At 34.5% G+C, this 13,342-nt stretch overlaps 2 protein-coding genes across 2 annotated transcripts; both read left to right on the top strand.

Moving 5' to 3' along the window:
• Positions 1-612: 612 nt before the first annotated feature.
• Positions 613-2,840, top strand: lhx6b (LIM homeobox 6b). Its single transcript, XM_058775226.1, has 7 exons — positions 613-623; positions 898-1,017; positions 1,177-1,298; positions 1,817-2,037; positions 2,192-2,286; positions 2,437-2,532; positions 2,621-2,840. The coding sequence occupies exons 1-7, from the start codon at positions 621-623 to the stop codon at positions 2,765-2,767; spliced, it is 804 nt and encodes a 267-aa protein (XP_058631209.1). The 5' UTR covers positions 613-620; the 3' UTR covers positions 2,768-2,840.
• A 2,756-nt stretch (positions 2,841-5,596) lies between these two features.
• Positions 5,597-12,795, top strand: krt1-c5 (keratin, type 1, gene c5). Its single transcript, XM_058775225.1, has 9 exons — positions 5,597-5,763; positions 6,107-6,545; positions 6,675-6,757; positions 6,877-7,033; positions 9,102-9,266; positions 9,399-9,524; positions 11,209-11,426; positions 11,573-11,598; positions 12,660-12,795. The coding sequence occupies exons 2-9, from the start codon at positions 6,150-6,152 to the stop codon at positions 12,773-12,775; spliced, it is 1,287 nt and encodes a 428-aa protein (XP_058631208.1). The 5' UTR covers positions 5,597-5,763; positions 6,107-6,149; the 3' UTR covers positions 12,776-12,795.
• The last annotated feature ends 547 nt before the right edge of the window (positions 12,796-13,342 follow it).

Genomic DNA, 13,342 nt, shown 5'->3' with positions numbered 1-13,342 from the left:
TAAATGATAATGAAGATAAGTGCTTCCCAGGTGCACTTCATGAATGTCTTTACTATACTCTTTTACACATTTCCAATATAAATTCCAACATTTTCCTCAATGCCAGTGTAAAAATCATGCCATGTCATTATCACACACCCAATCAATGCAAAAATACTGGATAAAATGTATGGGCTAAATAAATAAACAAACATAAAGATAGATTAAACATAAAGATAGAAAAAAACAACAATGAATGAATAGTCTTTGCACTATTTTAGTCTGGTGCAAAATCTGCCTGCATTGAATCCCCGACCCCCCTTTTTTTTTTTTCTTTTTTTTTTTTTTTTTGATTATGGCCTTTGACTGACAGCTAAAATGTTACATTCTGGCTGGCTTCAGTCCGAACATTTCAAGCCATCATAGGCCTAATTATATGGACTTTCTCTGTAACTTACTCTTATTATATGGCACACTATAGCAGTTCTGAAGGGCTTAGAGGTTAAGAGTGTAATCGATGATTCTGTCATAATTGGACCTGGTTTCATATAAGTGTAGCAAAGCCTCCTTATTCAGCACCAATGTTAACTGGCGTTTGGTGACACGGTTTTAAATTCCGTCAAGTGTCTTCGCGCACAGAAATGGTAAGTAGCCTGAAATTAATGTTTTTTGGCGTAGGCTATTAGTTACTATACAGTTTGTATAACCACAGTTTTAGTTTTACTATGGTTAGTGTAGCAAAATGGTTAATTTGTAGTTACCATGGTTTAGTAGCTAGTTTTTGTTTTAGTAGTAAAACCATGGTTAATTAGCCTAGGTTTTTATTTATTTTAAGCCATTTGATCTCCAAACCAGATCAAATATAGCCTAATTTGTCACGAAATAAATGTAACTTATTCTAAATATATTTTTTCAAAGTCATCCTCGAACCGTCATTGTCGGAGATTGAGGGAGAAAAGATCAAGGTGTTCATCGCTGTCATCTTTGTTCATATGTGAGCGCTGCGGGACGGAAATTGTGGACCGACAAGTGCTAAAGGTGCTTAGTGCCTCACCATGACGGAGAAAGAAACATAAATAATAGTGATAATAATTTTATTGAAGACATTTAATGCTGCTATAATAACGAATGAATATGACGATTAAAAATATGTTTTGAACGAGACATGACGATATTTTACGTTATTTCTTCACGCAGGTGAATGGATTAACGTGGCATCTGAAGTGTTTGCGGTGCTCGGTGTGCGCAGCTTCCTTGAGTCAACATAACAGCTGCTTCATCAGAAATAAAGAGATTTTCTGTAGAACGGATTATAACAGGTAAAATGTTTATTGACAGCAAGGTTTACTGCATTTTCATAATATATTTAGCCTATCGCCAATGTGCGCATAATTTGCATTATGTAAGAAATATACATAACAATTTTATAGTTACAATGAAATATTAAAAAAGCAGCAAGAATAATGATAATAAAAAAAGGTTTTAGTTTTAGTGGGATTTAGGAATTTTAGTTAAAGTTCTGACATTAATGCTATAGGCTATTATAACATAAGAAAAGGCCTATATCTGTAAAACCTATATAACAGTAAATAAATTGACATTTTATTAATTAATTTTTTTAAATGAAAGTTACAACCTGCAATCTTTGATGAAATTACAGAAGAAAATTTAGATGAAACTCTTAAAAAAAATCATAAAATAAATTGTTTTAGGTTTAAGAGAAACACATAATTGTTCTGACAAATGTTGTGATTTTAAAACAGTTTGTTACCAGCAAGAAAATAATAATTAATTAAGTGATTTATTTTATTTCTATTTTACTTGATTCTTTCCCCAGTACTTTTGGCATAAAATGCACTCGATGTGGCCTGCAAGTCAGTGCAAATCACTGGATTCGGAGGGCAGGAAATTACATATATCATCTTGCCTGCTTCGCTTGCTTCTTCTGCAAAAGGCAGCTTTCAACAGGAGAGGAATTCGGCTTGATGGAGAATCAGGTTCTCTGTTGCCTTCACTACGACATAATGCTGCCAAATCTACAGCACATGTCAGACAAAGGTCATTTTGATTCTTTCTTGGATATGTGTAACAATCTGCGTTTTATAACACCAACTGAAAAGGACATTAAAATAGTATCTTACATGTTAACTAGTAACAACAATCTCTCATTAATGCACTACTTAAAAATGAAAGGCCATTTGTATTATAACAGGAAATGTAATACATTTGGACGGAACTTTACCCTTACAATACCTCCCAAAACCCCCCAAAAGACCTCGTACATCATTCACCTCGGAGCAGCTACAGGTACGCTTAAAATGCCTCTTCTCCACCTGTGATAAAAGTGGACTGTACCTATGCATGTGCTTCGGTATGATTATGATCTAAAACACAGACAAATGTTTGCAACTCATGAATCCTTACATATTGGAATGCATGTGTATTTGATTTACATAGATTATGCAAACCCACTTTATTCAAGACAAGAACCCTGATGCACAGACACTGCAGAGGCTGGCAGACATGACTGGACTGAGCAGAAGAGTCATACAGGTAAAGAATATTTAGAGGCTGAAGTATATACAGTGACTCATTGGATTTTAGAATTTAATTGTAACCACTAGTACTGAATTCAATGTAGGTTTGGTTCCAGAACTGTAGAGCCAGACAGAAGAGGAACCCACTTCATGACAGCACGCCTCCACAGGACAGATACCAGACCTTTGCAATGCCCTTTCTGTCAGATAACCCGTACTTCCTGCCCTCAGGTAGACCTGAGACTCACTGAGACTGTCCACTATTTCAGCACACACATATATATATATATATATACTCTTTGTATATATACAAAACTGCACACCGTACACACACACACACACACACACACACACATACAGTGTGCAGTTTTGTGTGTATGTATATATATATATATATACATACACACACACCCACTTTATGCCAGTAAAGACATTTTTTATGTTTCAAAAAGTTCTATTTCAAATCACTTTTTGAACTTTTGAAATGTTATGATATGATGACATGCCTTAGTGAGCATAAGACATTTAAAAATGCTTGCATACCCTAAACTTTTGAAGCAGTTTAATACCACATTTAAAACGTTAGAAAACTTGTATCTACAAGAAACATCAGTTCTGCTTAAATGGTTCTGTATTTGTTTATTTATTATTTATTCGAGGTGGAAAGGATTTTGAAAGGTATCATATGACTGACTGGAAATTAGTACATTGTGAAAAGTGTGTCTATTTAATAGTAATGAACACATCTGTATTTATCATCTTTAATAGTCATTAGTATGTCTGGTGCCAATTTGATGCTGAAAGTTGCTCAAAACAATTGAAATGGATATAATGAGTGTTACTTGAGTGGATTTAAGCTTTTCCAATTGTCGTGTTGCCGAGTGTGTCCTTTTCATCTTGTGTAATCACTTGCCGCAAAAAAAGAATACCAAGCTTGACATCTTTATTTTTCGGATTGCTTAAAATTGTGACAGTTTTCTGACAGCCTAATGATATTTGTTTTCTTGCACTCAAGCAATGATTGTCAATTATCTGTCAGTTCATCTAATGTTCCAATATAATCCCGCCATCAGGGTCCCTTATTCTCTCGTGTTCATTGGTATGTCATAATTCTAATGGAAGTTGAAGGTCTCCAATTTTGTCTGTGTGTGTTTAATGGCAACCACACTTTATCAAATGTCCAATCAAATAATGACCATTAAGCTATTCATTCAGTGAGCAATTCAACAAGCAGTAACAGGCATTGAATACTGCATGATGCATTGATTCACTGCGCTGTCCATAAATGTGCTGTCACCATTTCTTGAAATAATCTCAAATTGGTGTATTGATTTGGACACATTTAAGCTTTACAATAAATCACAATGGCCAAACACGATCTAAAATGGCTTGTCCTTCCTAGTCATTTATGGGTCTTTTCTTTCCTGCACTGCACTGTCTGCACATACTGTATGTTATACAGAACAAGTTAAACTCTTAAAGCTTACAATATTATTTTTTGCATACAATAGGCTACCATTCAAACGTTTGTGGTCAGTAAGATATTTTCATATTGAAAGTCTCTTATGCTCACCAGGGCTGCACTTAAAGTATGTGATTAAAACACAGTAAACAGTAATATTGTGAAATATGATTACAATTTCAGATGACTGTTTCTTGTTTTGATATATTTTAAACTGCATTCCTGTGATGTCAAAGCTAAATTATCAGCAGTCATTGCTCCAGTTTTCAGTGTCACATGATCCTTCAGAAATCATTCTAATATGCTGATTTGCTGCTCAATAAGGATTATTAATATTAATTATTAATATTAAAATATGAATGTTTTTTTTTCAGGATTCTTTGACGAATAGAAAGTTAAAAAGAACAGCATTTATTTAAAATAGAAATCTTTTAACTTTACAAATGACTTTAATGTCACTTTTGATCAACTTTAATGCATCCCCCCCTGAATAAAACTATTAACGTCTTCAATATTATTCACCCCAAACTTGTTCACCAGGGTTAAATAATTTTTAGTTTGACCTTGGATACAATTAGTCTGTTTTAGGCACATGGTTGGCACGACATCAGCATGCAATTTCAGTTGTACCCACATGATGGTGCTGACTCTATTTACAATAGTGAGTGTTATTTATGAAAGAGGGGTCACCTTTATTTAGTCTATTATATGAAGGAGCCATGGTGGTACTTTGATTTCTATCATGGTTCATGAATGTGGCAATCGACTAGTACCATGGTTTACATCAAACATATGCATCTTGTGCATTGCGTTTATTTTATACTGTATTGGTATGCATGTACCCCAGGGTATAATGTTCAAAAAACATGGTAAAGGTAAGTAGTGATTAAACCTACAAGCATCATGACAAGTTTTACTAAGTGAAAACCCATTAATTCAATTCAAGGATTCATTCAGATTTTCAGTCACAGTGTGTGATAACTAATGTGATTAGGTCAACTTCCTCCCCAAATAAAAACATTTCTCATAGGTTTTGCCTTTCTGTTCTCTCTCGGTCTCTTCATTGTTTGAGCCTCTTCCTGGCTAGTGAGGCTTTGGAGGACTGTCTCCGTGTGAGGCACGGTTCTCACATTACAGATCATTGTACCCTCAGTGAATAGTGTCAGTGTACAGAAATGGACTGTTCCCCTTCTCTAAAACAAATCAGGTTACACCAGATTCAGAAAAAAAAATGGGGTTATGGTTATTACAGTACACCCTGTCCCACAGTGGATATGAAGTCACTTCTATTATAAACTGTAATTGTCTGTACTGTTATTTATCTTAAAGAAATTGTTCACCCAAAAATGACAATTCTGTCACCATTTAGCCTACTCACCATCATGTCGTTTCAAATCTTTCTTATGTGGAATATAAAAGACGATATTTTGGGTCTCGAATATCATTGTATTATCTTCCTAAAGTCTTATTATGTCTTTGAGCAAATCTTTCATGAAATTAAAGTCAAGCATCACATAATTTGTCACTGAAAGTTTTCAAAAAACAAATGTGCAATGTAATCTGTGGATAGTGCCTTGGGAAAATTTCATTGTGTTTTATCGGTTTCAGTCAGGAAATATCCTTTCACCTGTGGAGGGATGTGATTGGCTGGCTATATAGTCAACAGCTCTTCAGGAGGAGTCCCAAGCATAAATACTCTGACTCACCTGAACAAGTACAAATAAAAGCCACCAGTTCTTCTCCGGACAAAACCTCACTCAGGTGCTGCATTTGGACACAATCCTTGTAAGTATTACATTTCTTATTCACAAAATCTTTGTGGTTTGAAACTAAATTACAATTTTTTTGCTGCACCAAGACAAAAATGGTTTTGTCATTAAAATGCAGCATTTTCGTATTTGGTAACAGTATGTAATATCCAGTGAATTTAAGGTATTTTTTCTAAATCTAGTTATTCACTGCAGTGTAATATTAAATAGTAATACATAGCTCTTTAAATATGAAATATCTGTCGGCAAATGAAGGGTGGAAAGGAGAGTTATTGGTATTCTGGCTTTTCATGGTTTTCACATGGCAGAAGTGAACAAGCTGCATTCAGACTAACAAGCAATAAATATTTCTTTACCAGCAGTACACATACAGTACAGAAAGTCTCTGGTTCAGCGAGCACCATGACCTCCAGCTTCTCTGTGCACAGCCACTCTCTGGGACGGCAGCCGTCTTTCTCCAGCATGTCTATGCGTGACAGTGGAATTCGGGGACGCTCTAAAGTCCAAGTGTCCCTCTCCTCAGCCAGTACTCTGTCCCTGTCTCGTTCAACCTCTCTGGGAAATGGCTTAAACATCCTAAGCAACTTCTCGCTGAATGGTCTAGGAGTTGGTGCCAGTGAGAAGGAGACCATGCAAGGTCTAAACGACCGACTTGCCAGCTATCTGGAAAAGGTGCGTTCTCTGGAGAAGTCCAACGCTGACCTGGAGCTGAAGATTAAACAGCTGATGAAGGAGCGAGCACCCAAGGGTCACGACATCGACGGACTGATGGCTCAAGCACATGCCATCGGACAAGAGGTTTGATGATCTAGCTCTGTTTATTGCTTTGGTTTTAATTGTTTCATAGACAAGAAAGCAGAAAGAATGTTCAGTGATGTCCTTGCATGAGATCCTTTGTTTAGTCAGCATCACACTTCTGCTCTTTAGGTGAGGAAAAAGACATTGGAGAATGCTCGTATAATGCTGGAGATTGATAATGCCAAGCTTGCAGCAGATGACTTTAGGGTCAAGTGAGTTTTGCTCTTTTTGTTCCTTCCTATAATCCCAGAGAAAGATCCATCATTAAAAATATTGTACTATTTTGTACTAATTTGTAGGTTTTAATGGTTTATTATTTGTTCCTAAACAGATGGGAGGCAGAAGCTACTCTTTGCCAGTCGGTTGAGAGAGACTGTCATGCTCTGAGACGAGCAAAATCTGATCACGATCAGATCATTGCAACCCTTCGAGGAGACCTGGACAGTCTGAAAGAGGAGCTCTATTTCCTCAAGAAGAATCATGATGAGGTTAAACACAAAACATAACATTAATAATATGAATATTAAATTATTAGGAAATAACATTCATTACTCAGGTTGATCTCAATATTCATAGGTAAAGTTTGCACTTACATTTTTGCATATTTATATGCTGAATGTAATGTAAAATATGGAAATATTAATAGCAACTAAAAAGTATTTACATGCTCAGATTTGGGAATCCTGTATATAAATACATTTTAAATATTTGATATTTGTAGCTACATTTTACTATTATGCATATATGTTACCCTGGACCACAAAACCAGTCTTAAGTCGCTGGGGTATATTTGTAGCAATAGCCAAAAATATATTGTATGGGTCAAAATTATTGATTTTTCTTTTATGCCAAAAATCATTAGGATATTAAGTAAAGATCATGTTCCATGAAGATATTTTGTAAATTTCCTACCATAAATATATCAAAACTTAATTTGTGATTAGTAACATGCATTGTTAAGAACTTAATTTGGACAATTTTATAGGAGATTTTCTCAATATTTAGATTTTTTTGCACCCTCAGATTCCAGATTTTCAAATAGTGGTATCTCAGCCAAATATTGTCCTATCCTAACAAACCATACATCAATGGAAAGCTTATTTATTCAGCTTTCAGATGATGTATAGATCTCTTTCCAAAACATTTACCCTTTTTTGTGGTCCAGGGTCTCTCTCTCTCTCACACACACACACACATACATTTATATATATATATATATATATATATATATATATATAATTTTTTTTTTTGAGCCCATAACCCCACCCTACTCTAAACCTAACCACTTTTTCAACAATATAAGCAGATTAACATATGGTGCAAATAAATGTAGGCAGAATATACTATTGCATATAGATATAGATAGATAGAGCAAGATCATGCCTTATTTCTTACAGTAGTCATATCATATGATATATATCAAGACTTTTACTGCTGCAGATATAGAAACACCCTTATCAAACTGTTTTCTTTAGATTGATATCTAGAGTAAAACACACACATTAACACACACACACCCAGGTCTACAAACATGTGGAGTAGACGAAGAAGTGTCTGGTCAGACAGGTGTGGCTCCACTTAAATGTAGCATTTAACCCTAAACAAATTAATCACTTTACAATGAGCATCTGCAAAATGTTAAGAGCACAAATAGGCAATTGTACAAAATATATAAAAAATGTATGGAGATCATTGCATTATATAACAAAATATAACTTTTATGTGGCATCTATTTTTTAAAACAAGACACAGGTGAATAGGGTAAAACAATGTAGATATCACTATACTTCCCCAGTTGATTTTTTTGTATTACAAGGTTTCTGAAAGGTTATGTTTAAATATGCAAATGAGACATTATCTAAATAAATTAAATATCTTTTTCATCACTTAATAAAGTAATAATATAAATTAGAAAATACTGTCAACAGCAGAAAAAAAAATCATAATTTTGTTTTTAGGAATAAAATGTATAAAATCAGGCAAATGATGTATGAACAAACCCTGTCTGTAAAATCTGTTAGAATACAGATAATAATAATAATAATAATAATAATAATAAACCCTGTACAGTTTGGTGTATGTATATGGTATTAAAGTCTAAATTTCTGGTTCAGTGCAGGAGAAAAAAACTCATTTTGATAAAATGGCTTTTAAAGATATTGTAATTGAAATCAACAGGCGCAAATATATAAAGTGCAAAAACACTTAAAAGTGTATTTTGGATTTGTCTTTCCACTAGTCTGAAAAAATATTATGAAAAGCTAAATTTTAATAATTGAAAAGTAAATGAAAATACAATGTTTGTGCCTGTAGTGTATTGCCTTACAGAAAGACAACACCAATACACATTTCAAAAACATTTTTGAAACGCAAAAAAATATGTTTGTAAGATTTTAAATAATGGATAGACTGCTGATATATTAAATATAATCTGTCAGTATTTCTAAGAAAATTAGTATCATTTGATATTTTGTGATCTAATGCAATTCACACATTTCAAGTGCTTAAGTGTGCAAATACTCTCTGGTGAGATTTTAAATGTCTGTCTCTATGAAGGAGAAGAACACACTGAAGGCCCGTCTAGACAACGAGCAAGTGAACGTGGAGGTGGATGCAGCCCAGGGCCCAGACCTCGGAGCCATCATGGCAGAGCTAAGGGTGCAGTACGAGAGCATCGCACGCAAGAATAAAGAGGATGCTGAGATGTGGTATCTGAAGAAGGTCAGTGTACAATCCAACACAGACTCCACACACCAGAACCAGCTATTTATAGACTGATGATTTCACTGCAAACACAGGTGTGGTTAAACGAATATGTGTTCTGTGTGGTGTGTGTGTGTGTATATGTGACAGCTGGAGACCGTGCAGTCGGAGGTGAAGGAGAGTAACGAGGCTCTGCGATGTGCTCAGAGTGAACTCAATGAAAGACGACGCTTCCTGCAGGCGTTAGAGGTGGAACTGGACAGTCTGCGCAAACAGGTGACATGAATGCACGTTTATCCTAAAATTGCAGCGGTTTGTCTGTGAAATGTCCACTATAGTTGGTAAAAGCATGACTTTTACTCCTGTTACAAATCAAATAGTAACTGACGTTACCAGATAATATAGATGCAAGTGTATGCTTCAGAACACTGGAACATTGTGGATTGTTGCATCCCATAAGTTCCAGGAAAAAACCCATATGTTCCAGGAAAGTCTCCCAATTTTTTTCTTTTCTTTGTTTTCCTGAACTTTTCCAGTTGTTTAGATGGTCATGAACATGCTGCAAAGTAAACTTTTATAATATATATATATATATATATATATATTTTTTTTTTCAGTGCAGTAGACATCAGAACAGATTAAGTCAAATAAACAAATATTATCAAAAGGACAAATCTTTCACAGATATTTCAGAAATATCTGACAAAAACTTAACTCAACTTAACTGCTCATGAAGTATGATAGAGGATTCGAAAACGTCATGATGATCCCAAGGAGCCCTAAATATAATGATCCTCATGTTCATATTTTGTTTATATTTTTTATTGACATAAAATATTTTTTTGTTGATGATATTTATGTTGAATAAATGAAATAACTGACTTGACTTAATAATCAATAAACCAAATTATTAAAATATTATCTGGAAAATATTTATTTATTAGGTTGACAGTGTATCTGTATCTGAGTTTAAAACTTTACACAAGTCTTTATGCATTAGTAATATCAAATTTGGCCAAAAAAAAAAAAAAATATATATATATATATATATATATATATATATATATATATATATATAATATTATATATATTATAAATATATAAATTTCATCAGTGAATTTTTTTTTTTTTTTGGGAGTGTTGCACCCCAGTTCGAAAATGATACATCTCATACATGTATGTTCTTCTGTTGCAACCAGACTTTAAACCCCTGGAAAAAGGGAAACAGTCTCTTTTTGAGAGGTTTATATACAAGATAATAACAAAGATTCCAGACAAATTTCCTCTAGAGTAGGCAAGACTGAATTGCTTGAAGTCAAGAAGGAATGGAAAAAACACATCTTACCAACCTTCTTACAATGAATTGCTTATGTTATATTACTCATCTGTAAATCTGTTTGGATAAACATTCTTCAAACAGTCAAATCCTCTATCCTGTAGTTAAAGGTCAGTGAATATGTCAGTGAGCTGTGTGAGGCATCATATTCTTGTAGTGTTTTTCTTTTTACCTTTTTTGGACTTTGTTTTTTTTTTTTATTAGATTTGCAATAATTTAGCCCATAGTTTGTCAACAAATATCCAGAGAATGCGTCAAGGTTACCTTTTCAGCACAGGAAACCACAGTCCCCTCCATCTGCTGTTCATCCTCCTGCAAACAACAACCATATATGTTTACTCCCATATAAAAAAATCACTCTGTAATACATGTGATGACAGTCTAAAAACACGCTGCATCCTCATGGCCTGGACAGGTGATAAAGAGCTTTCAGCAGGTTGTTCAGCTAGTAGTTCACACATACTGGTTATAGATCAGACATCGTACAAGGAAGTTCAGTGTTGATGGTGCTCATCTCTAATAATGGGTTTAAACATACTTCAATCATACTCCAGTCTTACAGATTTTGAGCTTTCACAAAAACTAACTCACTGAAAATGTTCTGAATGTTATGGCTCACCTCAGGTTGGTGTTCTGGAGGGGAACCTCGGAGAGACGAATCAGAACTACACTCTTGAGATCGAGCGTCTTCAAGGCTCACTCTCACAGCTGGAGGATGAACTCTCACAGCTGCGCCTGGACATGCAACGAATCAAAACCGACTACGAGCAGTTACTGCGTATCAAACAGAATCTGGAGCTGGAGATCGCCACCTACCGGAGGCTGCTGGATGGAGAGGAAGTGTAAGAACCCAGAGAGGTTTCTCAAAGCTGAACTATGCTGTTTTCTTTTGACACACTACAGTTCCTTAAGTATACCCAGACAATGCTGAAGGAAGCATCTCTGATATACGCAATTATTTGTGACATGTTTCCTTTTTGTTTTTCAGGATAAAAGAGACACCCTCTCCTAAAAGTAAGTCTGATTGGAATGGACTATAAAACTAAAGATGTATTCAGTTTTTTTTTTTTTTGAAAATATGCAAATACTGTAGGCTATAATGTTGATACTAATAGGAGAGACTGGGGTTTATTTGAATAAAATGCTTGAGCAGTGTTTTTGTATTTTGCTTTCAAACATCTAGTACAAAATCCTCTTAAAACTTGAATACTTTGTTATTGAAACTATGATAAAACTAAAATTACAATATAATCATATTTTTTTGTCACAGCTTTTAAATAAGCAAACACAATAAAACAACACTGACATTCAGAAAAGTATCACCAATACAATAACTGAATTTTTACTAATAACTTTTGTTGACCAAAACTATGGTTTGATATATTGTAAATTACATATTTGAAGAGTTTGAAAAGTGCCATTTGAAATTTTCTTCTTATGTTCAGTTATTTCACTTAAAAGGTAATGAAAAGAACCTATATTGCCATTTAAGTAAAATTACTGAACCTAAACATAGGAGCCTGATAAAAATGCTCATTTTAGAGGAAAATTTGAAATGGCATTTAGAGACATTTGCATTTGAACTCTTCAAATATGTAATGTACAATATATCAAACCATCTGAATTCTTCATTTACAGTTTTGTAAAAAAAAAAAAATTATATACAATTATTGTATTGTTTAAATTGCTGACACTCTGTTTTATGGTTGGTTTCCATTGTAACTTGCTCTCTGCTAATCAGTGAACTCTACATATTTTTCCTGGGCGATAATGGCGAAAATGTTTAAAATGTTTTAAGGTTTGCATTATTTTCAAAAATAAACCCACCTGAGAAATGTTCACTGGAGTAAAAAGAGCTACAACTAGCCCTACAACAGTGTCATTAAGTTTACTTATATTGTAGTTGTCAACAACTCTTTGACAGTGTAACTCGGCACAATAAATTAGTTATAGTGAAGTGATCTCCTAAAAAGAGCATTTGAGCACCTGCAATACTAAATTTAAAACTCTGGGCTTGCATACATTTTCTATGAGAATTCAAATGCTCATAGCAATGTTTTTTCTGCCTTTTGTAGAAGATCCTGAAGTGAGAACCAGGAAGATTGTGAAGGTGGTCACCCAGACCATGGTAAATGGAAAGGTGGTGGATGAATCCAGTGAAGTTGAACAGATTGAAGAACGAAAAAAGTGAGTCTGGCTCACAAGTGACACCTACATTCTTGTGCTTTATCAGTGGGTACACTTATCACAAGACTATTCTCAGTGATCTGTTCATCATTTTGCCAAAAAGTGAATAAACGTCAGATATTACAAAGTAGTGACGTGTCAGCTGTCTTGATTTTTTTCTACCACCTCTTTTTCATCATGATAGAGATTGCAACATCTTATTGGACTATAAGACTTTACACCTTCACATTCTCTCATGATTATCTGAATGTCTTGCATTTCTTTTCACTGATATTATTTCTTCTTCACTTTCTTTAGGTCTGATTCTGTAAGGCGAGTCGCAATAGAGCGGGTCATTTAAGAGTAGCACAGACCGAAAGTCACACAATGAAACTAAATACATACGATACTAGCTGATTTCCTGAATGAAGTAGGCCTATTAGTTTTAGGGACAGTGGCAGAAAAATGATATGTAGCTGCGGATAGGGATTTGAACCTGTCTGGTCTCAGTGTGAGAAACCGAGCCAAAGGACGAAATCAAGACAGCCTCACTTTGAGAACGATGACTGAAAAAGCCCTGACACCAAACCTC

The sequence above is a fragment of the Onychostoma macrolepis genome, chromosome 05 (genome assembly GCF_012432095.1).
Source record: "Onychostoma macrolepis isolate SWU-2019 chromosome 05, ASM1243209v1, whole genome shotgun sequence".
NCBI classification, from domain to species: domain Eukaryota; kingdom Metazoa; phylum Chordata; class Actinopteri; order Cypriniformes; family Cyprinidae; genus Onychostoma; species Onychostoma macrolepis.
This window is presented reverse-complemented; position numbering and strand designations above follow the sequence as displayed.